General features: G+C 46.4%; 1 protein-coding gene across 1 annotated transcript; it reads right to left on the bottom strand.

Annotated features, from left to right (window-relative positions):
* Positions 1–16,382: 16,382 nt before the first annotated feature.
* LOC144674546 (interferon-inducible GTPase 5-like) lies at positions 16,383–17,552 on the bottom strand. The gene has a single exon (XM_078535846.1). It carries the CDS (start codon positions 17,550–17,552, stop codon positions 16,383–16,385), a length of 1,170 nt encoding a protein of 389 aa, XP_078391972.1.
* Positions 17,553–25,913: the final 8,361 nt, after the last annotated feature.

The following is a 25,913-nucleotide window of genomic DNA, read 5'->3' as shown; positions in this document are numbered from 1 at the left end:
TTTATCAGAGCTAACAAGTTGATGTGTCAGAAGGTGGGATGACTGAATGAATCCCTTTCCACACACGGAGCAGGTGAACGGCCTCTCCCCAGTGTCAATACGTTGATGTATCAGCAGATCTTTTCTGCATTTAAAACTCTTCTCACAGTTAGAACATGTAAACGGTCTCTTATCAGTGTAAACAAGTTGGTGTGTCACAATGTGGGATGACCGAGTGAAGTCCTTCCCACACACAGGGCAGGTGAATGGCCTCTCCTCAGTGTGAACTCGCTGGTGTGTCCGAAGGTTGTACAAATGGGTGAATCCCTTCCCACAGATGGAGCAGGTGAACGGTCTCTCCCCAGTATGACTGCACCGATGAACTTCTAGTTGGGATGGGAAATTGAATCCCTTCCCACAGTCCATACATTTCCATGGTTTCTCCATGGTGTGGGGGTCCTTGTCTCTCTCCAGGTTGGACGATTAGTTGAAGCCTTGTCCACACACAACACATGTACAGTTTCTCCCCACTGTGAATGGTGTGATATTTTTGCAGACTGTGTAACTGCTTAGTTTTTTCCAAAGTCAGTTCACTGGAACACTCTCAATCGGGTGTGTGTGTGTGTTGAGGCTTTTCCAGTCACAGCGATGTTTGAAATCCTTTCCCAAAGACAGAATAGACAAATATTTCTCCTTCCACATTCAAAAGTTGATGATATTCAGGTCCTGATGAATTCAGTGCCTTTGACAGATCTTGATGTGATGTTCGCTTTGCGTTTTCTGTCTGCCAGTCATCCCCGTTTAATACCCTGTAAAACGAGTTTACAAAAGTCATCACTTCAAATCCAGGACAGAAATTCTGAACAGACAACTCTAGTTTCAATGGAACATCTTTTTTTCTCTTGTTCCCCCAAAGCTGTAAATCCCCGTCCCACACACTCTCCCTCCTCTCTGGGCTGAAATCCAAACCCATCTCACCATCTCTTTCCTCCACTCCCAATTTTCTCCCTCCCTCTCCTCTGCCTGGGTTCAGTTCTCCAGCTCCTGTGTCTCTGATTCAGGGTCTCAGGCGGGACCCCAGCTGCCGTCGGGCGGGACACAGGAGGGGGGACCCTCCCGTGTGGGTCTTACCCGGACCCTGAGTCCGTCCCCCCAGTTTCTGAGCCCCCGGGCGGCCCGCGGTCTCCCCGCAGTTTCTGAATCTCCCACTCCAGAGCCTCTTCCCCTGAACCCGGCTCTGTCACCGGGAAGAAGCCCCGGGGCTGGAAACACGGGACATGGAGGCTATGATCCGGGATTGCCGCCTACACCGGGTGTTTCTGAAGCCTCTTCCCCGACCCGCCGCCTCCAGTCAGTTTCTGTCTCCCTGTGGCTCCGACACCAGCCCGGCCGACCTGACCCAACACCCGCACTGCGCATGCTCCAGTCAGAGCGGCACTGCGCCTGCGGAACAATCGCCTGTTGTACAGATAGGGCACATTCTGCCTCTCGGTGAATGCTGGGTAACCACCACCGCCATCGACAACCTGTTTCATCGAATACAACATCATCTTTCGTGGTCCGATTACGATTTGAACCCTGGATATAAAATGGTTAAGTCAGTTGACACAGCATCCATAGTTCTATCCTGGATTTGATTAACAGCAGGAAAAAACCCTCAATGTCAAATGTGAACTCACTGGATTATTAGCAGGCGGTGTGAACAAGTGTGTCTTTTCTCGCAAACAGAACATTTAAACAGCTCCTCATCACCAACTGATTGTATATCAATTGCTTTGAACTTTTAAGGCTGAAGTGTTAACTAGTGGAAATACTGAATAGATCCCTCTGCGCATATAAAGTATCTGAATGGTCTCCCTCTGACGTGACTGTGTTCTTGTGTCAGTAAATGGGATGACCAAGTGAATCTCTGTCTACATACAGCTGGTGGACGGTGTATTTGTGGTGTGGTTGTACCCATGAGTTCCCAGCTCTGACATGCTTCGCAAACTCTTAATATAACGATTTCCATATTCTCACATTCCCCGGGTCAAAGAAAAGCAAAAATACTGTGGATGCTGAAAATATGCAATAAAATTAGAAAATGATGGAAATATTCTGATATTGAGCAACTTCCAGATCAGAATTGACTTGATATGATGTGTTGCAACCGTAGCATTTGGAAGTTGGTGGGCACCAAAGTGATCCACAGCAACCACAGCTGCAGTAAGTGCAGTTCATGGAACTTCAGTTCAGAGTTGTTGAGCTGGAGCCTGAACTTTGGACAATGGGGAGAAAGTTGTCTGGACAATTTGATTCAGCAAGCAGCCACTCGTCTTCAGTCACATAATATCAGATTTAGTCTATGGTCAGGAATGGGATGGTGTGACTACTGGTGATAAAGGTATGGGTATCAAGAAGGTAGCACTGGAGGCGCATTAGCCTTTGCACTTGTCCAATAAATTCAACGTTCTTGGAGCCATGAGGAAAGCTGCTTGATGTATGAGCAAAGTGACCATGGTACCGAGTTACAGGGGACCATTCAAGTTGGGGGTGGGGGGTGGCGGAGAGAACAAAATGTAGGAATAGTCGGGGACAGTAGCCAAGGGTGTGAGTCCTGAATGCTGTGCAGCCTGCACAGTAATGGATTTACGGACATCACCTCGGGCTGGAGAATAACGTGGAGAGGGAGGGAGAGGGCCCAGTTATCGTGGTTCATGTAGGTACCAGCTACATAGGTATTATCGTGTAAGAGGTTCTGCTCAGGGAGCATGAGCAGCTAGGGCCTAAATTAAAAAGCAAAAACAAAAGTAATAACCTCTAGATTACTATCTCATACATCAGTAAATTGGAATAGAGTAGACAAGATCAAAATGTTGAATGTGTGGTTCAACAACTGGTGTCACAAGGGTCATTTGGAAGAACTCCTTCAGAATTTTATAAAACGGGATTGCCTGGGCGGTTATGTTATTAGGCTAGCAATCCAGAGGCCTGGATGTGTGTTTGGATCCTAACCTGGCAGGAGGGAATTTAAATTCAGTTCATTAAATAAATCTGGAATTAAAAGCTAGTCTCAGTGACGGTGACCATGAAACTATCTGATTGTTTTAAAAGCACATCTGGGTCACTAATGTCCTTTAGGGAAGGAAATCTGCCAACCTTACCTGGTCTGGCCCACGTGTGACTCCAGGCCCCAACAATATGGTTGACTCCTAACTGCCCTCTGAAATGGCCTAGCAAGCCTCTCAGTTATACTCAAGGCAGCAACTCGCCACCACTTTCTCAAGGAGCAATTTAGGGGACGGCATTAAATCCTGACTTTGCCAGCGGTGCCCATGTCCCGTGAATGAGAATAAAAGCTTGGAAGCGATCACTCTCTTATCAGATATTTAACTAGGGAAGACTGCATTATACTACTGAAACTGGGGCAGGTCTTGGGGAATAGCAGAAATATATATATTCTGCTACTATCCGGCACTATATCAGTCTCAGGAGTATCGGAATAGTTTCACAATACAATCTCTAAATTTGCCTCTGACGCCAAATTGGCAGGGGGGTGCTGGGGGAAAGAGTCAGTACTGAGGAGGGCTGCAACAAATTACAAGAGGACAGCAACAAACTTGCAGGATGAGAAAATAATTGGCAAATAAAGTTCAGCACAGATAAATTCTAGGTAGTTTATTTCGGTCGGAAGAACAGAAAGGTCATGAATTACTTGGAAGATGGCAGTCTAGGTGGAGTAGAGGAACAAAGGGGTCTCGGTTACAAATATGTCAATCATTGAAAACCGTGCCACAGGTTAGCGAGGCCATAAAAATAAGCAAGCAAACACCAGGCTTTATCTCTAGAGGGCTAGAATTGAAAAGTAGGGAAGTTCTGCTGAACCAGCACCAAACCGAGATTAGACCAGACTTACGGTACTGTGTGCAGAACTGTTCACCATATTATAAAAAGGATACAGGGGCACTGGAGAGGGCGCAGGGAAGATTTACAAGGGTGATCCCAGAAATGCGTGGGTATATATATCAGGCAAGGGTTGGCAGGCTGGGTCTCTTTTGGAAAAAATGGAAGGCTGAGGGGTGACCTAGAAGAAGTCTTTAAAATGATGAAAGGTTTCGATAAGAGTGAATACAGAGAGAACGTTTCTTCTTTTGGGGAATAGCATAATCAGAGGCTGTCAATATAAGACAGTCACCAAGAAATCTAATGGGGAATTTAGGAGAAACTCCTTTACCCGGAGAGTGGGAGAGAGTGTGGAACTCGCTTCCACAGGGAATGGTTGAGGTGAATAGTGTAGATGTATTTAAGGAGGAAGCTGGATGAACACATGAGGGAGAAAGGAATAGAGGGCTTACAATGATAGATTGGGATGAGGAATATAGGAGGAGGTTCGAGTAGAGCATAAACAGCAACATGGGCTGGTTGGGCCGACTGGTCTGTTTCTGTGCTGTATGATCCTGTGCAGTTTCCGACCAGTGTCTCAGTTCCTTATGCTAACACCCTTCATGCCAAAAACCAACACATTTGTAAGAGTAGGCAGAGCTTTAAACAGTAGTGAATAAAAATGGGGCTCATGAAATAATTCAGAAGCCACATGCGAGCTTTCCTCATCACCGTCACATACACGGGTGGGCAGTTTAAACCCACAACACTACACCAGCACTCTACTCGCGGTCTCAAATTTCTAGAACACAGCCAGGACAGTTTTTCTAGAACAGTATATTTTCAAACTGGCTCGGGAACAGGCCAGGCGAGAGATAGAGAGGAGGGACAACCGGAGGGATTTGTTAATCATCCAACAGTCAATGACTGCCTTGCAAAGGGTGACCACAATACCACTGAATTTGAGCTCCGGTTTGGGAGGGAGAGTCAGTGGGTGTATTTTGGTTGAGAGAATGATGAAAGTCAATATAAGTTACAATGGTACGATTTTTAAACGGGGGTTTCCCTTCCTATTTACTTCCTAAATAATGAATTATTTCGTGAGCCCCGTTTTTATTCACTATTGTTTAAAGGTCTGCCTGCAATTACAAATCTGTTGGTTTTTCGCATGAGGGGTGTTAGCAGAAGGAACTAGGGCACTTGTCGGAAACCATTCAGGATATAGGGCACAGAAACAGGCCATTCGGCAGCACAGGGAGAGGCCATTCAGCTCCTCGGGCCTGCTCCCCTTCCCCCATTCAATAGGATGGCGGCTGATCTTCTGCCTCGACTCCACCTTCCCGCCCTATCCCTTCGCGCCCAAAATGCTATTAGTCTCAGACTTGAATAGACTTAGCGACGGAGCATCCACAGCTCTCGGTGAGGAGGGGGGGTGGGGGGGGGGGGGGGTTAGAATTCCAAAGATTCACAACCCTCCGAGTGAAGGAATTTCCCCTCCTCTCAGTCCAAAATCGACGACCCCTCACCCTGAGACTGTGATGCCCCCGCCGCCCCCCATTCTAGACTTTCCAGCCGCAGGAGGGAAACAGTCTGTCGGCACCGACCCCGTCAAACCCTCGAAGAATGTTCAAAGTTTCAATCAGATCACCTCTCGTTCTTCCAAACTCCAGCGGTAACAGGCTCCCCTACTTCAATCTCACCTTGTAGGTCGGCCCTCTCGTAGGGATTCACGGAATGAGTCAGGAGGCCATTCTGCGCTTCACCCCCATGCCAGCATCCCAGGGATCAGTCTCGTGAACCCTCACTGCATCCCCACCAAAGGCAAGTCTCCTTAGCTAAGGAGACTGAAACTTGTGCACATGTGCTCCAGGCGTGGACTCGCCAAGGCCTTGTATAATGGGGGCAAAACTTCCTTACTCTTAAAACAGCACCTCCCTCGCAAGGGGAGAGCCGACATGCCATTCGCCGCCCTTTATTGCTTGCTGCCGCCAGCGGGGCAGCTTGCAGCGTTTCGGGTGTGGGGCACCCAAATCCTCCCACGCGTCAACATTGGCCAGGGCTCCGCAAGGTGGCTGAAGGGTGCAACGCCAAAGCAATTCGCTCCGGGGCGTCGCCCTGGCTCCGTTTGAGCGAGGGGCACTCGGGCGAATCCCAAGTGAAATTGGCGCCGTTCTCCCTTTTGCCCACATGCAATGATGATGGTGTGATGATGATAATGATGGTGTGTGTGTGCACGTAATTCCTGCCATTTCGTCTTACCTGGACCTTTGGTGCTCTGAGACCCTTTACTGCCTTATTTCAACTCTTCAGCCTGCCACTGGTCACTTGCCTACCTCCAACCTGATACGCTTCACTGACTTACTCTACGACTATGTCGCAACCTCTCCTATCTCTTAAAGCCTATCTTCCCTCTTAAGAGGGAAACTTTTCATTTAAGTCCAACAGTTCTGACATGCAGTCAGAGCCACATTAGTTGGCCAATGTTTGGGCGACCTTTGACCCTGCCTAAACTGGCATCCCAATGAGGTCCTGGCTGCCTTTTATTTCACTTTTTAAAACAAAGGGGAGCCTCTCCTGTTTAGAGTAACCTTATTTCAAAAACAGTGTTCCCTCTTATAATGTTTTATTTCTACTTTATTCCATGACCAGCCCCTCCACCTCACATCCTCAAATGGTGTCGCTTCCCCCTCCATCCAACGGCTTAAATATCGGGGCGGCCGCAGGGAGGGGGCAGGGACAGCCATCGCCACGCCCCCGCGACCAATCACAGCGGGCGCTTCTGCATCGCCCATCGCGCGGCGGCGGCCCGCCGTCCAATCAGCTCCCCACCACCTCCAGACCCCGCGCGGGTGGCGGGCGGCGGGCGGCGGGCGGCTCGAGCTTTCCCGCCAACGGTCGGAATTCAAAATGAGGACCACGTGGTTGGGGTGGTTATTCGGCCCCTCCAGCCATTACAAGCCCCTTTCCCCAAAAATGCGTCGCAAAAAGGCATTAACATGTTGAAGGATATGGGGACCTATCTTCTCAAAAGACATGAAGATGAAGACATTAAGATGACTGAAAAAGAGAACATCTTAAAAGGCATTCGCAAAAGGAGAGCACATCTTCTTAAAAGGCCATGAGATGACTAAAAAGGACATATTTTCTCAAACGGCATTAAGATGATTGATAAATAGAACACATCTTCCCAAATGACTGGAAAAGAGGACAAATGTTCTAAAATGCATTAAGATACAGAACATGTCTTCTCAGAAGGCATTAAGATGACTGAAAAAGAGAACATAACTTCTTAAATGCATTAAGATAACCAAAATGAGGACATAAACAAACATATGAACTAGGAGAAGGAGTAGGCCAAAAGACCCTTCGAGTCTGCTCCGCCATTCAATAAAATCATGGCTGATCTGATTGCAACCTCCTCCTACCCCTGATAACCTGTCACCCCCTTGTCAATCAAGAATCTATGTAGCTCTGCCTTAAAAAGATTAAAAGACCTTGCTTCCACCGCCTTTCAAGTAAGAGAGTTTCATGACCCACCACCCTCCGAGAGAAAAATTTTCTCCTCATCTCTGTCTTAAATGAGTGACCCCTTATTTTTAAATAGTGACCCCTAGTCTAGATTCTCCCACAAGAGAAAACAGCCTCTCCACATCCACTCACCCCTCAGGATCATAAATGTTTCGATCAAGTCACCTATTACTCTTCTAAACTCCAGCGGATACAAACCTAACCTATCCAATGTTTCCTCATAAGACACCCACCCATTCCTGGTATTAGTCTAGTAAACCTTCACTGAGCTGCTTCCAACGCACTTACAACCTTCCCTAAATAAGGTGACCAATACTGTACACAGTTCTCCAGGTGTGGTCTCACCAGTGCCTTGTACAACTGAAGCATAACCTCCCTACTTTTGTATTCAATTCACCTCGCATAAACTATTACATTCTATTAGCTTTCCTAATTACTGCATACTAACCTTTTGTGATTCATGCACTAGGACACCCAGATCATCCAGAATCTTAGATCTCTTCAATCTCTCACCATTTAGATAATATGCTTCTTTTTTATTCTTCCTGCCAAAATGGACAATTTCACATTTGCCCACATTGTACTCCATTTGCCTGGTCTTTGTCCACTCACTTAACCTATCTATGTCTACCTCTTTATGTCCTCTTCACAGCTTACTTTCCTACCTATCTTTGTGTCGGCAGCAAATATAGCCACCAAACCATCTGCCCCTTCATCCAAGTCATTTACATAAATTGTAAATAGTTGAGGTCCCAGCATTGATCCTTGCGGTACACCACTCGTCACATCCTGCCAACCAGAGAAAGATCCATTTATGGCTACCCTCTGTTTCCTGTTAGCCAGCCAATCTTCTATCCATGTCAATACATCCCTACACCCACGAGCTTTTATTTTCCACAATAGCGTTTGTGTGGCACTTCATCAAATGCCATCTGAAAATCTAAGTACAGTACATCTACTGGTTCCCCTTTATCCATAGCACATGTGGCTCCTTCAAAGAACGCCAATAAATTGGTTAAACATGATTCCCCTTTCAAAACACCATGTTGACTCTGCCTGATTGCTTTGAGTTTTTCTAAATGCCTTGCTATAACATCTTTAATAATAGCTTCTAACATTTTCCCTATGACAGATGTTAAGCTAACGAGCCTGTAGTTTCCTGCTTCCTGTCTCCCTCCCTTTTTGAATAAAGGAATCACATTTGCTATATGCCTATCTAATGGAACCTTCCCAAAATCTGGAGAATTTTGAAAAGCTTCTTAAAAGGCATTAAGATGATCAAATATCTCCTCAAATGCATGGAGGCGGCATATTATAAGGCATTAAGATGACTGAAAAAGAGAGCATTTCTCAAAAGGCATTAAGATAATTGAACAAAGGAAAATATCTTCTTTAAAAGGCATTAAGATACGGAAAAAGGGAAAATATCTTCTTAAGAAGCATTAAGAGGATTGAAAAAGAGGACATATTTCCTTAAAAGGCATTAAGATGGCTAAAAAAGAACATAACCTCATCTAATTGCTGAAAAATTGGGAGGAAATATCGAAGGCAAGTTAATCAACGGTCAACGCCAGAATGGTTGATCAAGGCCAAATAATTACCTCCATGTCCAAACAAGAGTTGTCAACACAGGCCATCAAGAGTCACTAAACTTTCTTGAAGTGCAACCACCCACTAAAAACTTAAATGTAGCCCAAAGAGTTTCAGGGGAGATGACGGTGTAGTGGTACTGTCACTGGGCTAGTAATCCAGCGGTCCAGGCTAATGCTCAGGGGACACGAGTTCCGATCAAGAAGATTTAGCAGAAGCAACATATATTCAGAAACAGGAACCTGTCCTCTGTAGGCAAAAGGAACATGTCCAGGCATTGCGCCTTTTTTTGAATTAAACAAAAGCCTGGGGGCGAAACAGTTCCCTTGGTGCATTGTCCAAAGTAACACCTTGACCAATCTGCTAAGTGCAAGACAAAAATATTCGCAGCATGTCTCCTCAGCAATAAACAACTCATCTATTCTAAACAATTTGGTAGATATGATGCCTTTATAAAGCACCTTTCATGACATGCCAAAGTACTTTACAAGTCATTGAAGTACTTTTGAAGTGTAAGCACTGTGGCATTGTGGGGTTACCAACGCGATTGCTTGCTTTTTTGAATGTCATTGAACAAGAGATAAATGCTCATGGCACAGTAAGGAGAATTCCCCTGCACTTCTTCGGAATAGTACCCTTGCGATCCTTTACATCCACCCGAGAGGGCAGATGGGGGGCCCTCAGTTGAAAGCCTCATGCGACAGTTCAACATTCCCTCAGTACTGCATCAGGAGTGTCAGCTCTGCTTGTTGGCTCGAGTCACTGGACTGGGCCTTGAATCCACAACCTCTGACCCTGCGGCCAGGCTGCTAGCCAACAAGCCATGCTGGGTATACAGTCAGGCTTTGTATTCAAAAATCAGGGTGATTTGATTGAAGTGTATAGAAGATCCCGAACGGCCTTGACAAGGTGAATGTCGAAAGGATGTTTCCTCTTATGGGTGAGTCCAGAACTAGGGGGCACTGTTTTAAAATTAGAGGTCGCCCTTTTAGGACAGAGATGAGGAGAATTTTTTCTCTCTCAGAGGGTAGTGCGACTTTCGAATTCTCTTCCTCAGAAGATGGTGGAGCCGGAGTAATTGAATATTTTTAAGGAGGAGGTGGACAGATTCTTGTGAGGCAAGGGAATCAAAGGTTGCCGGGGTTAGATGGGGATGTGGAAATCGAAACACAAGAGGATCAGTCATGATCTTATTGAATGGCGGAGCAGGCTCGAGGGGCTGAACGGTCAACTCCTGTTCCTATTTCTTATGTTCTAATGTTCCAATCATGTCAATATTTCCTATGGGGGAAAATGTTAACATCTCCACTGTTAGAGGTGAATAAGATTAGGGCAGGTTTAGATAAAGTAGACAAAGTAAAGCTGTTCCCATTAGCGAGGTACAGGAGACACAGATTTGAGGTTTTGCACAGGGGATGCGAGGGAGATGTGAGGAAGAACTTTTTTACATAGCGAGTGGTAATGAACTCGCTGCCCACGAGGGTGGTGGAAGCAGAGATGATGAATGATTTCAAAAGGAAATTGGGTGTAAACCTGATGGAAATAAACTTGCAGGGGTACGGGGATAGAGTGGAGGGAATGGGACTGACTGGATTGCTCTACAGAGGACCAGCATGGACCCAATGGGCCAAATGGCCTCCCTTCTAAGTGGTAATGGCTCATTGACCATCATCTGTGGCCTTATACCCTACTATTGAACAAAATGTTAAAGTCTCTTTTCCTACATATATCCAAAAACTTTCTACACAAATTTCCATTTGCTTTTTCAACTCATTAAAACTTCTAGCATACAAATTGAGGCTTTAAAAACATTACGCATTTCACATGATTAAATTTATCCATAGGGTTTTTATTTGAAAGGGCCGACTTTTCTACACGACAGCAGCACAGAAACAGACCATTCGGCCCATCTGCTGCATGCCAGTATTTCTGATCCACATGAGCCTTCTCCCACCCCCTTACCACATCCTTCTGTTCCTTTCTCTCTAATGTCGCTCCAACTTCCCTTTAAACATATCTATGCTATCCACCTCAACCCCTCCCTGTGGTAGCGATTTCCACATTCTCACCACTCGCTGGGAAATGAAGTTTCTCCCGAATTCCCCATCGGAGTTTCCATTCAAAAGGTCTCAACCTCTTCCAGCACTTTGAGTTTAAGACTCAATATCCATACACTTACAGCTGTATTTTCACTGTCTAAATATATATCAAAGGCTCCTTGGTAGCTGGAATATAATGGCACTGAGATAGACGAGTCACTGAATGTTCTGGTTCAACCCTTATCAGACTCGAAAGAGTTTCAACCCTTATCAGTGTGTGCATTACTTTTCAAAACTATTTAAATGAAATGCTGGAGGGGAACATTTTAATAAGTTTATTTGGATAAAATTCCTGTTTAATATTTTGAAAGGTGATTATTTGTGCAGTGATTTAACATCTCCTACTTGGGCAGCCCTTCAGGGTCGAGAATGACTTACTTCCACTCCAGTCCAGTGGGTTCTATGGTGGCTGAGAAGCCCAGCGTACGATCTCAGACTGTTCCACATGCAGCGGCAGCTGGAGATTGAAGGGTGGGGCAGATGGCTCCTCTGCGGGTTTGCGCGCTCTTTCGGACGCCTGGGCTTCACCTTCACAAAAGAAACTCCTCCATCCATTTTGGTCGGTCACAAGCCAGGGACTCCCATGAGTCGGTGTTACTTGGGGCGGGGGATGCGGGGGAGGGGGGCGGTGAGGAGAAGCGTCACTGAAGCGTCTCCTGCCTCCACTGAGTTCTGAGTACAGCAGTTGCTTCCAGAGTCTGGTATCAGGCATATGAAAGAACTGTCCTGCGCACCAGAGTGGGTTTGGAGTGATTTGCGCCTCACCACTGGGCATATTGGCTTGGGAAGAGGAAGCTGGTGTTGGATGGCTTTTCTAGTTTAAAAAATAAACGGCAGGAATGATTACACATAATTATGCTTTTGAGGGATTCTGCATAGAGGTGGTTGGACATTGGAGACTCATTTTTCAGATTTTTTCCCCCCCAAACACACCATACTTTGGGAAGTCAAGATGCCAAATGTGCTGATGCTGTAGCATATTAAATCATTCTGCTAGCATAGACGCGACCCAGAGGGACTCATCAACTTGGTAATGATATTCTTTGTTCGCCAATATGCAAAAATTTGAGGTTTAGTCGTCAGAATCCTCCGGGCCCACTTCAAACTCGCAGGCTTCCCTTCTAAAACGGAACACAATTTATTGGCTGCGATCTCACCTTAAATCTGGCCCTGCCAAAGGGGCTTCCCCGAAGGAAATGTTGCCAATTTCGCTTTCTTTGGAACAGAGGAGACCAAGGAATAGAATGTAAGTGGTGTACAAAGTTAGGCATTTTATCTATAATGGAGAGGGCCATGATGCAGAGTGGATATGAAGTACCCATTTCCTCAAGGAGCTCTGTATTTGAGAGGACTGCCTAATTGTGTTGATACGTGCGCGTGCAGGAGATTAATTGGAGTCAGGTTGTCTTTAGGTTTTGAAAGATGTAAAGGATAGGGGTGTTAAGCTTGAGGTACAAGTAACTAGGTTAGATCTAAAATTTGCATTTTTAGAGAAGTTGAGAGTTTGTTTGAATATCAAAGGGGAGTCAGAGGTACCAAAAAACATCTTTACATTTCGCAGGGAGTTCCATAGGTAGAGTAGTGGGGTGACGATATTTTATTGACCCAAAAAGCAAAGACAAGACAGAAACAGAAAAAGATTTTATATGTGGAAGGATTTGAGTTTCAAAGGTGTGAGAACAGTGGAACTGGGATGGAAGGGGAAAGAGTTTAGGATTAGAGATAGCTGGAGCTCTGGGCCCGGAGAGCTTGCCATTTGAACCGGCCATTAGTAAGTCCTGGGCTGCAACAAGCAGTTTTATTCTGAAGTGGATTCCAACGTAGAGTGGAAGAGGTTAGAGGTCATGTGCTATGCCTTTATTAAAGCTACAACACTTCACCTTGTGTAATATTACTGGATTTTATAGTTAACCATCTATAAAGGGACTGTTGCCCGGGAGGTGTTGCCTGGGAGGTGTTTACATGTAGGATTGACCAAGTAGAATTTTCCTTTTTTTGGGGCATGTTTTTTAAAAACTAACATTAATGGTGTAACTAATCGTGTGTGTTTACGTTTCCTTTTATTGTTGCTAATAAAACTTTTGGGATTTTAAGAAATAAAAGTAAAAGCATTACTGGACTTCTTACTAAGATCGGTACATCGCCTTGTTTTCAGAATACAAAACAAAGGGTATCGTCCATAAGACAAGTTTCCCTGAGATTTGGTTTGCTCAGCAATTAACACCGGCTGTGGTTATAACAATGGAAGATGGCCACACTCCCAAGGACCTTCCATGTAGCAAGGTACATGGACCCAAATTACTAGTGGACAACAAAAGCAATGGTTCAGGGATAATTGTAGCCATGACACGAAGGCCCTAACCATCGACAATTGCACCTGGAAGTCAATTCTTTTAGGTTGGCATGCTATGCCACAAATGGCCAGTGGCAACAATCCCCAATGTCACTTGGCAGCTTCATGGTGCAATGCCTGAGACAGAACCTGTCACTTGGCCTTCAAAGATAAAGGTACACCAAGTGAAGACACCCCTCTGAATGGATCATTTGCTACCTGCCCACCATTGCCCACAGATTGACCTCACCAAGGGGAATGTTGGTGTCCTTCAACAACCAGGAGACAAATATAATGTCATTGGCAGAAGGATTAGATGGGCATAGAAACGGAACTATCCATATAAATATTGTGGCTACGAGAGGTCAGAGGCCAGGAACCATGTGACAAGTAACTCATATCCTGACTCCAAAGCTTGTCCACCATCTGCAAAGCACAAGTCAGGAGTGTGATGGAATACTCCACTTGTCTGGATGAGTGCAGCTCCCACAACACTCAAGAAGCTCGACACCATCCAGGACAAAGCAGCCCCGCTTGATTGGCACCCCATCCACAAACATTCACTCCCTCCACCACTGACAGTAGCAGCAATATGTACCATCTACAAGACGCACTGCAGGAATTCACCAAATCCCCTTCAAAGCACCTTCCAAACCCACAACCACCACCACCTAGAAGGACAAGGGCAGCAGACACATGGGAATACTACCACCTGGAAGTGCCCATCATTGTCACTCACCATCCCGAGTTGGAAATATATCAGCCATTCCTTCACTGTCATTGGGTAAAACTCCTGGAACTCCCTCCCTAACAGCGTTGTGAGTGTATCTGTACCACATGTACTGCAGCTGTTTGAGGCAGCTCACCACCACCCTCAAGGGCGACTAGGGATGGGTAATAAATGCTGGCCCAGCCCGCATAGCCCACATCCCATGAATGAATTTTTAGAAATTCATGTGATGGGGTACAGGCAGCAACCTTATACACATTTATTGGATGTGGACATCGCTGGCCTTGTCAGCATTTATCGCCCATCCCTAACTGACCTTGTTCAGACATTAAGAGTCAACCACGTTGCTGTGCATCTGGAGTCACATGTAGGCCAGATAAGGACATCTGAAGGTCAGTGAACCGGATGGGATTTTACAACAAGAAAAATGGTCAGACATGGGGTCTATTTTATTTTATAAATTGACTTCAAATTTCACCATTTGGATTTGAACTTAGGGCCCCAGAGCATTATCCTGGGTCTCTGGAATACCAGCCTGGTGACAATACCACTACGGCACCACTTCTCCAAAAAGTGCACTTGGAAATCTGCGTGTCATGCTGTAACCCACAAGGCTAGGGACCAATCCCAGTTGGCACAGACATGGGCCAAATAGCTTCACTATGCTGCAAATCAAAACAAAAATTGCTTTTAAAGTTATCCAGGGTTTGGGAATGTGTGTATACCTAATCCAGTTTTACAGAAACAGAACTACACAGTTAGCATAGAGAAACAAATTCCAAGGTAGCTGACTCCAAGATAAATTGCATAAGTTATTCATTTTAATAAATCAATTCCTCACGGGTGACAGACAGCTCCAATACAAAAGTCTTTGATGACCCACATACAAACATGCATTTATGAAAACAGTATTTACAGGAAATTTTTGAACAGAACTGGAAAATGAAAAAGTGGATGACAAACAGGTTACATGCAGCAGTTAACAAAATGTTGAAGTTTTTAAAAAAAAATTTTTTTAAGTCAACTGCAGTTAAACCCTTCACTAAAGCTACTTTGAAAAGTCAGATAACAGTCACTGTGCACATTAATAATTTTATTTAAATTCTGAAGTATCTCAAATAACCGTAGTGAGTTCAGTTATCAATTGGAAATAGACTGAAACGTTAAGTTGTGCGAATTTTGACACTCCCATTGGCATTCCTTTCGTGAAATAAAATGAGACTCACTCAGCAGTAATCTGTACAAGAAACAGCTTTGTTTACATTTTCAGCAAAAAAAGTGAGTTTACTTGCATTGCTCAGAAATCACATCTTTCATTTCTTTTGCACACACTTGGCATTTCCTTTGAATCCTGGCCTTTCACCCACCAATTCCCCCTGCAGTGACAATTGTCTAAAATCTCCTCCTGTTGGGAGGAGAGGAAAACAAAGCTATGCCGTCAATAGTCAGCCATTCTGCCAAAATATTGGGCTCAATTAGTGTTGATGTGCTTGAAACAAAGGTTAAATTTTTTTTTAAAATTGAAGTGTTGCTCGACAACCACACTGGACTCAGGTTGAAGTCAAAAATATCACGCCCATCACCTTTAAAAGTGGAGAGTCAGCAATTCAATCTACACTCGGGCTTCCAAAGACGGTCATTGGCTGTTTAATGATGGTGTTTACTATTACAACATCTACAAGAGCTATTGCTACTTTTAACATGGGAAGGATAGAAGAAATGATCCCCAATATTGCATCAACACTTGGATGCACAATACAGGTTAAACTTACAAAAGAAAACACATCTGGGTTATGTTGCTCATTCAGACAAAGAGGGTCAGTCAATATGTTGCATTGACATCAGCTGGAGTTGCAGTAATGTGCTTAGGCGAAACCTCACACCCAGCTAGCGTGGTAGCTACCAGCTGCAGTGAAATACGAGTCTTGTAATGCCTAGCCTTCAATTTTGGCCCATGCCCATGTGGACTGCCAATTAGAATTTCATCTGCAAGCCAATCTCGTTTAGTTAGTTGTGGAAGGTCTTGGGATGAAATGGCTATGTTTTGTACTTGAAGAGAATGCATTGTGCATTAACAATCTTGGACTGGCAGAGCATGGAATGCCTCTGCAACAAGGTTACATTGCAGACTATGGAGGAAAATAGGGAATTAAGCCACTTCACCCACCAGAGGATACCAATGTTGGCCTTTGATACTGAAGTTGAGCTTTCCTCTCCCTTCATGTGTACCAAACACCATTAGATTGTTGGGCCTCAAACAGTGTTATTCACCCTTCAGTACATCCTCCATTTTCCTCTGAACACGGCAGGCATCGTCCGTAAACTTCTGCAGCATGGTATCCAACAAGCGGATGGTGGAAGCCCCAGACAGCTTACCTCCAGGCAGGGTCTCGAGGAAGGGAATCCACTTCACGTAGCTGTGGGGGACCGACACGTTTATCTTCGTCCACTTCAGCAGCTCCTCCGAGACGCCCTTCTCCGTCAGCATCTTCGCCATCGTGGTGTGGATCTCATCCGAGAGGACAAAGGTCGGCTGGCGAATCAGCTTGGCCCTTTTGCTCAAGGCCGGGTAGTCCAGCCCCAACAGGACGCGGTAAAGCCGGATCTCGTTGTACAGAAAGTGGACATTGGCCTGGTAAGGTAGCTGCTCGACCGGGATGGGGTCGATGAGGCAGCTGTAGACCGCCGACACCGGAATGAACTCCCTCAGAGAGTCCTTCAGCTCCATCTTGTTGGCCAGGTAGTGCAGGGAGAGCAGCAGGGCATGTTTCTGGAGTGGAGGAGAGGAATTTCTCTGCAGAGCCTGGACGCATTCCAGAAAGTCGAACCTATCAACCTGGTGGCAGGAGACACAGAAGAAGTGAGCAATCGCGTATTCAATGTTCAGGTTTGCAAAGTGGTCGGCGGTGAAAACATTCAGGACGTCATCAACGAACTCCTTGTCCCTGTAGCCAGGAGGGCCCAAGTCAATCTTGGTGCGGATGAGGTAGAACTGCTTGCCAAGCCGCCTGAGCTCGCTGGCAAGGGTTGCGACCTCCCACGTGAACCACGTCGATGACAGGATGAAGAAGCCGACGTACTTGTCGACGTCCACCGTCTTCAGGTAGTTGCCCGACGAGAGGCCGGGTCCCGGAACGCTAGGCAGCTCCCAGAACACGGAGCTGGGGTTTCCCGGCCGGCAGTAAGGCGCCGGCTTTGTCACCTGTTGGGCGGGGCCGGTGGGTGCCGCGCCATCTTCGCCATCCTTGAAACCCATGACTGAATTAATGAAAGCAGACTTCCCCACTCTCGGGGTCCCGGTGACCGCCACATGAACCGTCACGCTTTCCAATCTGCTCCTCTCAGCTTTCACCAAAGATGCCACTTCGGATATCCCGCCACGGCTCATGGCATCTGAAAATCTTCCTATTATCCATGCAATTTCAAAATCCATGCTCGTAAGCTGAGAGAAAAATGAAACATAGTTAGAATCTAATCTACAGCGTAGAACAAAGAATGAACACACCGATGAGCTCCAAGAGTCCTCCTTCCGTTTCTAAGAACCACAAACAACACGTGGGAGGAGAGAGGGAGTGGAGGTGCCACATAATGGATGGCACTAGTAATCCGGAGACACAGGGCAATGCTTCAAATCACAGGGCCCGGGTTCAAATCCTGTCATGGCAAATGGTGGAATTAGAATGCCATAAAAATCTGGAACTAAAAATCTAGTGACGGCCACGAACCCAAGTGGTTCACTAATGCCCTTCCGGGAAGGAAATCTGCCGTTGTCCTTACCTGGTCTGGCCTACATGCGGTTAATTCTGACACCCACGCCCCATGAATGAATTAAAAAATTTAACTCAAGGCCAACTGAGGGAAGTCACCTTTTTCTCAGGCCTTGAGGAAACAGACAGGTCACTTTGTATAGATGGATGCCTGATTTTAATCTATTGCGTGCTAGTCTGCTAAACACAACAAGATTTGTCACACAAGGAGGCCATTCGATCTGTCAACTGAGCAATTCAGCTAGTGCCATTCCCCTGTAGTCCTGCATATTCTGCAAAGATCAAATCCAAGGAAATTGTACAAAGACCAATTACACTTCTAAGGCCAAGGCTTGGCCAACAGAGACGACCAGTCTGATAGTTCAAAGGACCCCAAAACCTCTTGGAAATGATTAATGATTGAAACATTAACCAGCAAGAATCCAGACTAAGGAATATAAATAAATCCTTTGTCCGAACCAAAGTGGAGAAGTGGGAGTCATATCACACGATTTCCCCACCATCCTAGCTGGGAGAACCAGTTACCCTGCCTTGTGGAGCTGCGAAGCAGATTGCGATCTTCCATAGAGCAAGTGGCAGCAGAGCCAGGATTCTGTCCAAGTTTAAATGGCCCTAGCCCCCATCTGCACTGTTTCTACCAGAACTTACTGCACCAGCGCCTACAGGACTAATTCATCTCATCATAGAAGTTCTGCGCACTGGAAAAGTGAATTATCCAGGATTAGTCTTCAAGCTGCTGACTCTGAAAGGAAAACATCATTGGACCTTTGATTCTGGATTCCAGTGAAATAATTTTTATTTTCTGTGGTCTTTGCCCTGTCCTTGTTCCTTTATCCCTCTTTTGTATGAACGTAAAAGTGGGTGGCAGGTGTGGTACGTGTTTTCTTTGTATGTGTAAAATAAACTACTCCTCCGATTCTACCCTCGAGTTTGCTGTGGAGTGGTTAATAAAAATTGGATCACATCAAAACTGAGGCTTGGGGAAAAAAATGCCACTACTTTTGAAATCATTCATCCCCCCTACTTCCACCACCCCTCGCGGGCATCACGCGCGCAGTGTTAAAAAATAAAAATGTTCTTCACACTTCTCCTCCACCCTCTCCCCGCCCCACACCCCGTCTCTTAACTAAAATCTGTGTTCCTAGTCCATGGTATCATCAGCTTTTCCTCGTACAGGTAAAACGTGGAGAAGCTGGGATTGTTCTTAGAATGGAGAAGCTTAAGCGGACAATGAGGTTCTCAAAAAAAATCACAAACCGTTCAATGGCAGCAGAGTTTGATTTTAAACGGGGGCTGCTGAAAAAACCGTAGCAACACGAGAAAGTTTTTTTTTAAAAAAACCGTTGTGAAATGATGGCAGCAGCAGATTCTAAAATGAATATTCCTATTTGTGGAACTTTAAGGCTACAGGGAACACCGCAAGAGCGGAACTAATCAGATAAGAGTCAGTACATGCAGGGTGGGAAGAATGGCCTCCCCGTGCGGTACAAATGCAGAAACTGTTTAGCCTGCAGATGGTCAACCGTGATGGTCTAGCATTCAGCTGGATGGCAGTGTAAATAAATGCAGGATTAATTACATCTAATGGAGGCAAGTCCCATATGGAAGAAGTCAACCAAACCCATTTCTACTCGGATGTAGAGAGGACAATCTCAAGGCACAGGGCCCTCTATGACCAGTTGTCTATGTTAGTGTGCGGGTAAATCATTTCTTCAAAAGATCTCAAGCAGGCTACCAGGGTCACTGACCAGGGGAAGTCAATTCTGACAGCGTAGAATAAACAAAACACTCAAATTCAACCTTTTGATTTGCACATCAATCCAAGAAATACTATGATTGAATGCCAAAAGTATCTTTACAGTGCAAGAGGACAACACTTGGCCCGTTGTGTCTGCACTGGCTCTCTGAAAGAGCATTCTGCGTAGCCCCACTCCTCTGCCTTCTCCCTGTAACCTCGCACACTTTTCAGGGAGCAATCCAATTTCCCTTTGAATAGCTCGGTTGAACCTGCCTCCACCACCCCTTCAGGAAGTTCGTTCCAGACTCCAACCACCCTCTGGGTGAAAAAGTTTTCCTCAAATCACATTTACTGCTTTTCCCACAAAAATTTTGAATCTGTGCCCTCTCGTTCTTGATGTTCTCTTGAGTGGGAACAGTTTCTCACTATTTACCCTGTCCACAGCCCTCAGGATCTTGAATCTCTCTTATCTAGTCTCTTCTCAGCCTTATTTTCTCCAAGAGAGTCCCAGCTTATCCTTATAGCTACAGCTCTTCATCCCAGTTATCATTGAGAATCTAGAGAAAATATATCAATCAATATTTACTTTGGAACATAGGGAAACCTAATACAACCCCTCCTGCCCACGCCAGTGGTAATGCTCCAGTCAAGCCTCCTCCTAACTCAGTATACCTCTCTATTCCCATTTCCCTAATGTATTTAAAGGGGGAAGATGGATAAATACATCTACACTATTCACCTCAACCACTCCCTGTGGGAGTGAGTTCCACATTCTCCCGCACTCTCTGGGAGAAGAAGTTCCTCATGAATTCCCCACTGGATTTATTAGTGACAATCTTATATTGATGATCCCTAAATCTGGTCTCCCCCACAAGTGGAAACCTATTATAATCACATTCATATGTTTAAAGATCCCAGTCAGCATCTAAAAGCTAAGTACTAGGGAACATGATTGGGTGATTGTCAAAAACAAGCCGGAATATCCAATTTAGAACAAAGTCAGATTTTTCGTTGTAAAATAATGTAACATTACAACTCAGTCAGAACTCTAGACTAGAAACTCAAATTAATGAGCATCATTATTTGTCAGGAAAATCAATAGCATTTCAAATCAAATTAATTGTGCAAAGCTGCTCAATGGCCTGATTAAATCTATCACTGCAGTGCTTAGCACATTTAGATTTAACATATATCTCCACCAAGACAGCATCATTCAACTGAGAGATTACATCGTGCTAAAAAGGGACTGGAAATTAATTACAGACACCAAACATTCACTTTCCCTCTCCCAATAACCATTTCTATCTCAATTTCAAATCAGTTTTCCTGGTTTACGCTGGAGGCCAACAGCTCCAACGAACATTAGCCATATTAAAAGGAGGATCGGCTCTGCGCTACCAGTCACAATTACAGGACAAAAAAGGTAGCACTTTCAAATAAACCAACACAAATAGCCGTCTTCCTCTCGGACATGTTATTCCATGGATCATTCACTAAGAAACTTTAATGGTTTTGGACAAGTATGGCTGAGCTCACTGGAAACAATCAAAGCCTCCCTAATTTGTTTAGTGGAAGGACAGACAAGGAGCTGCTCAGCAATTCAAATTTCCAAAAACGCAAAGGGAACGTTGCTTCAAGAGCTTTGGGTTCCTCCTTCACCACAGAAGTAACAAGCATGCGAAAAACAGTGCTATGACCAAGAGATGAGGAAAAAACCTATTGTTCCCCTCACTAGTTCACAAAAACTGTTACCAGCCATTTTAACTCTCTACCTTGTTCTCACTCCAACCTGTCCTCAGCCTGCTCCACTTTTATAGTGAAGCCCAAGGAACAGCACTTCATCTGTCAAATCAGACACTGCCTACAGCCTTTAAAGTTCAAAAATTTCAGACTAATCTCTGCCCCCATTTTGTTTCCTTTGCCAGTTTCACTTTTACTTTTTTTTTTAAGCACTCAGACAACAGCTGCTCTTAAAAATTCTGCCATTCACACCTATAGACACATTTTGTTTCTTTACTTATCCCAAAACTAATTGCCTTGACACCACACCATAAAACCGCTCATCCTTCAATCACTTACATTTCAATTTTGAAAACAATCATCTCCACTTGCTGAAAATCTATTCCATTTCTATCTTTACTCAGTTCTGATAAAAGAACTTGCTTTTCTCGTTTCTCACCAAAGATAGTGCCCAGCCAGCTGATTGCTCCCAACATTTCCTGTTTGTCTTCAACTGAAGGTTCATCATTCACTAACCACCCAATCATACAACTCTGCCAAATGCTCCCACAGCTTTTATATAATGCTAATTGATCTCTTCTGACTACTTAACTGAAGCACCTATGTCAATGTGTAAAAGGTGCAGCCCAGTTTCCATTGACTCATTGTCGCCTCTCAAAATATTTATTATGTAACATCTCCACCATCTCATTGAGCCAATTATTGGTTAATGGAAGCAAAGTGGCATCCAAAGTGACTAACTTGACTCAGAAACCAGCTGTGAAATGTTGCATCCACTTAGACATGATAATGGTCAAGTAAAATGGCCACCCCCTTGGGACACGACAGTTAAATAGTGGTCAGGGTGCAAGGGGTAGTAATCTCGCCCCCGAATCAAAAAGTTGTAGATTTGTAGTCCCATTCCAAAGACATGAGCACAACATCAAGTCTCACACTCCTCAGTGGCAGTATTGAGGGTGGGCTGCCCTGTCAGAGGGCCAGTACTGAGAGAGTGCTGCTCTGTCAGAGGGTCAGTACTGAGGATGATCTGCACTGTCAGAGAGTCAGCACTGAGGATGATATGCACTGTCAGAGGTTCAGTACTGAGGAGCGCTGCACTGTCAGAGGGGCAGAAATGAGGAGCGCTGCATTGTTGGAGGGTCAGTACTGAGAGAGTGCTGCAGTTTTGGAGTGGAGGTCAGTACAGAGGGAGTGCTGCCTCTTAGAGGGTCAGCAATGAAGGCAAGAATTACTGACGGTGTGTTGCACTGTTAGGGGTGGGGAGGGTGAGTACTGAGGGAGCGCCGCCCTGTCGGAGGGTCGGGACTGAGGCAGCGCCGCCCTGTCGGAGGGCCGGGACTGAGGCAGCGCCGCCCTGTCGGAGGGTCGGGACTGAGGGAGCGCCGCCCTGTCGGAGGGTCGGGACTGAGGGAGCGCCGCCCTGTCGGAGGGTCGGGACTGAGGGAGGGTCGGGACTGAGGGAGCGCCGCCCTGTCGGAGGGTCGGGACTGAGGGAGCGCCGCCCTGTCGGAGGGTCGGGACTGAGGGAGCGCCGCCCTGTCGGAGGGTCGGGACTGAGGGAGCGCCGCCCTGTCGGAGGGTCGGGACTGAGGGAGCGCCGCCCTGTCGGAGGGTCGGGACTGAGGGAGCGCCGCCCTGTCGGAGGGTCGGGACTGAGGGAGCGCCGCCCTGTCGGAGGGTCGGGACTGAGGGAGCGCCGCCCTGTCGGAGGGTCGGGACTGAGGGAGCGCCGCCCTGTCGGAGGGTCGGGACTGAGGGAGCGCCGCCCTGTCGGAGGGTCGGGACTGAGGGAGCGCCGCCCTGTCGGAGGGTCGGGACTGAGGGAGCGCCGCCCTGTCGGAGGGTCGGGACTGAGGGAGCGCCGCCCTGTCGGAGGGTCGGGACTGAGGGAGCGCCGCCCTGTCGGAGGGTCGGGACTGAGGGAGCGCCGCCCTGTCGGAGGGTCGGGACTGAGGGAGCGCCGCCCTGTCGGAGGGTCGGGACTGAGGGAGCGCCGCCCTGTCGGAGGGTCGGGACTGAGGGAGCGCCGCCCTGTCGGAGGGTCGGGACTGAGGGAGCGCCGCCCTGTCGGAGGGTCGGGACTGAGGGAGCGCCGCCCTGTCGGAGGGTCGGGACTGAGGGAGCGCCGCCCTGTCGGAGGGTCGGGACTGAGGGAGCGCCGCCCTGTCGGAGGGTCGGGACTGAGGGAGCGCCGCCCTGTCGGAGGGATGACATTCGGATGACACATTAAACTGAGGCCCAGTCTTCTCCAATTGGCATTTAACAGCTAATTCTCTTCGACTGAATTGCTTGTTAACTTTGATGTGCTCCATGCAACCCACCTTCCTGTGGAACTAAGAAATTTTTGGGATGGATCAATGATTACTGGCCATCTTCTAGTTGTCTCTATCAATGTATGACATTTAATACCCCCATGCTCTAAACATGCTTACACAGGGCTAGGAATTGGTATGGTTAAAATTTAAAACTTTTTTTTAAAACTTAAAGATAGTTTGTCCTGTTGTAAAATTGTTTGTTCATTCTTTCATTTATTGCCCATTCCTATTCGCGCCTTGAGAAGGTGGCGGTGAGCTGTCTTCTGGTGTCAGCTGTGGCTCAGTTCATAGCACCCTCGCCTTTGAATCAGAGGGTTGTGGGTTCATGTCCCACTCCCGGAAAAACCCAGAACTGTGATTGTACTCGAAAGGGTTGCAATCTGTGACTGTTGATAACTCGAAAGAGTTTGAACAGCTGCAGTCCCTGTGGCGTAGGTACACCCACAGTGCTGTTAGGGAGGGAGTTCCAGCGATAGTGAAGGAACGGCGATATACTTCCAAGTCAGGATAGTTTGTGACGTGGAGGAGAACTTCCAGGTGGTGGTGTTCCCATTTATCTGCTGCCCTTGTCCTTCGTGGCGGTGCAGGTTGCAGGTTTGGGACGTACTGTCAAAGGATCCATGGTGAGCTGCTGCAGTGCATCTTGTAGATGGGGCACACTGCTGCCACTGTGCGTCGGTGGTGGAGGGAGTGAATGTTTGTGGATGTGGTGCCAATCAAGCGGGCTGCTTTGTCCTGGATTGTGTCGAGCTTCTTGTGTGTTGTGGGAGCTACACTCATACAGGCAAGTGAAGAGTATTTCATCGCACTCCTGACTTGTGCCTTGTAGATGGCTTTGGGAAGTCAGGAGGTGGGTTACTCACCTCAGAATTCCCAGTCTGTAGCTCTTGTAGCTATAGTATTTTATATGGCTCGTCCGGTTCAGTGTCTGGCCAATGGTAACCTCCCAGGTGTTGATAGTGGGAGTTTCAGTGATGGTAATTTCATTGAACATCAAGTGGAGATGGTTAGATTCTCTCTTGTTGGCAATTGTCATTGCCTGGCACTTAACAATTCACGAATGTTACTTAAAGAAATGGTTCAAATTGTTCATCCCCCGAGATGCTCCTGAGTTTAGTGTGACACTGTACAATTCAGCTGAGTGCACTGCTAAGGTTTTATTGAATGGCGAAGTTTAATCAGTCAGACAATAGATTATCAGGCAAGAAGGGGCCAGCATGGAGCAGAAGGAGAATATTCAGCCCCTCGGGCCTGCTCCGCCATTCAATAAGATCGTAGCTGATCTTCTACCTTACTCCACTTCCTCACCCGACATATCCCCATATCCCTTAATATCCAAAAACGTATCAATCTCAGTCTTGAATATACTCAACGACTGAGCATCCACAATTTTTTAGGGCAGGGAATTCCAATGGTTCACAATGCTCTGAGCGAAGAAGTTTCTCCTCATCTCAGTACAAAATTGCCAACCCTTTATCCTGAGGCTGCGCCGGCCCGCCCACCCGCCACCCCGCCACCCCCCCCGCCCCCGCCCCCGCCCCCGCCCCCGTTCTGCCTCTCCAGCCAGGGTGGAAATCCAGACTTGGAAATTTATCGCCGTTCCTTCACTGTCGCTGGGTCACAATCCTGGAACTCCCTCCCTAACAGCACCGTGGGTGTACCGACACCACATGGACTGCAGGGGTTCAAGAAGCCAGCTCAACACCACCTTCTGAAGGGGCGATTAGGGATGGACAATAAATGCTGGCCCAGCCAACGAAGCTCACATCCTATGAACGGTTTTTTTTAAAAAGTGATCTTTTATTGTCTCAAATTCTAACTTGATGGTGGACAGATTGGCATACAGTATTTTTTTCAGGCACCATCTCGTTTCTGGGTCAGCTTTGCTGAATCATCTAGCACAGTGTGCATGACTAGAGATCGATAAAGATTTTAGCTTTCCATCACAATCTGTAAAGTGAGACAAGGACAGAGGTCACATCTCTGCCCAAACGGGAATCAGGATAATTGCGTATATTTCTCAGTATATTCACTGCTTCGAGGCATTATCTCTGTCCAAGAGTGGATTAAGGAGAAGAAAAGGCTTGCGTTGCCATTAAGTTACAGCACAGAAGATGGCTATTTGGCCCATTGTGACTGCTGGCTCTCTGAAAGAACAGTCATGCAAGTTCTGGTACAATCACATTGCTTTTATATTCTGTGCCTCCATTTATAAACTCAAGGAACCCATTTGC

The sequence above is a fragment of the Cetorhinus maximus genome, unplaced genomic scaffold (genome assembly GCF_964194155.1).
Source record: "Cetorhinus maximus unplaced genomic scaffold, sCetMax3.hap1.1 HAP1_SCAFFOLD_696, whole genome shotgun sequence".
NCBI lineage: Eukaryota > Metazoa > Chordata > Chondrichthyes > Lamniformes > Cetorhinidae > Cetorhinus > Cetorhinus maximus.
The sequence above is the reverse complement of the archived record's forward strand: the minus strand, read 5'-3'. Positions and strand labels throughout refer to the sequence as shown.

Coding starts and splice junctions, on each gene's coding strand:
- LOC144674546 (XM_078535846.1), bottom strand. CDS start 17,552: ATGGATTTTGAAATTGCATGGATAATAGGAAGATTTTCAGATGCCATG.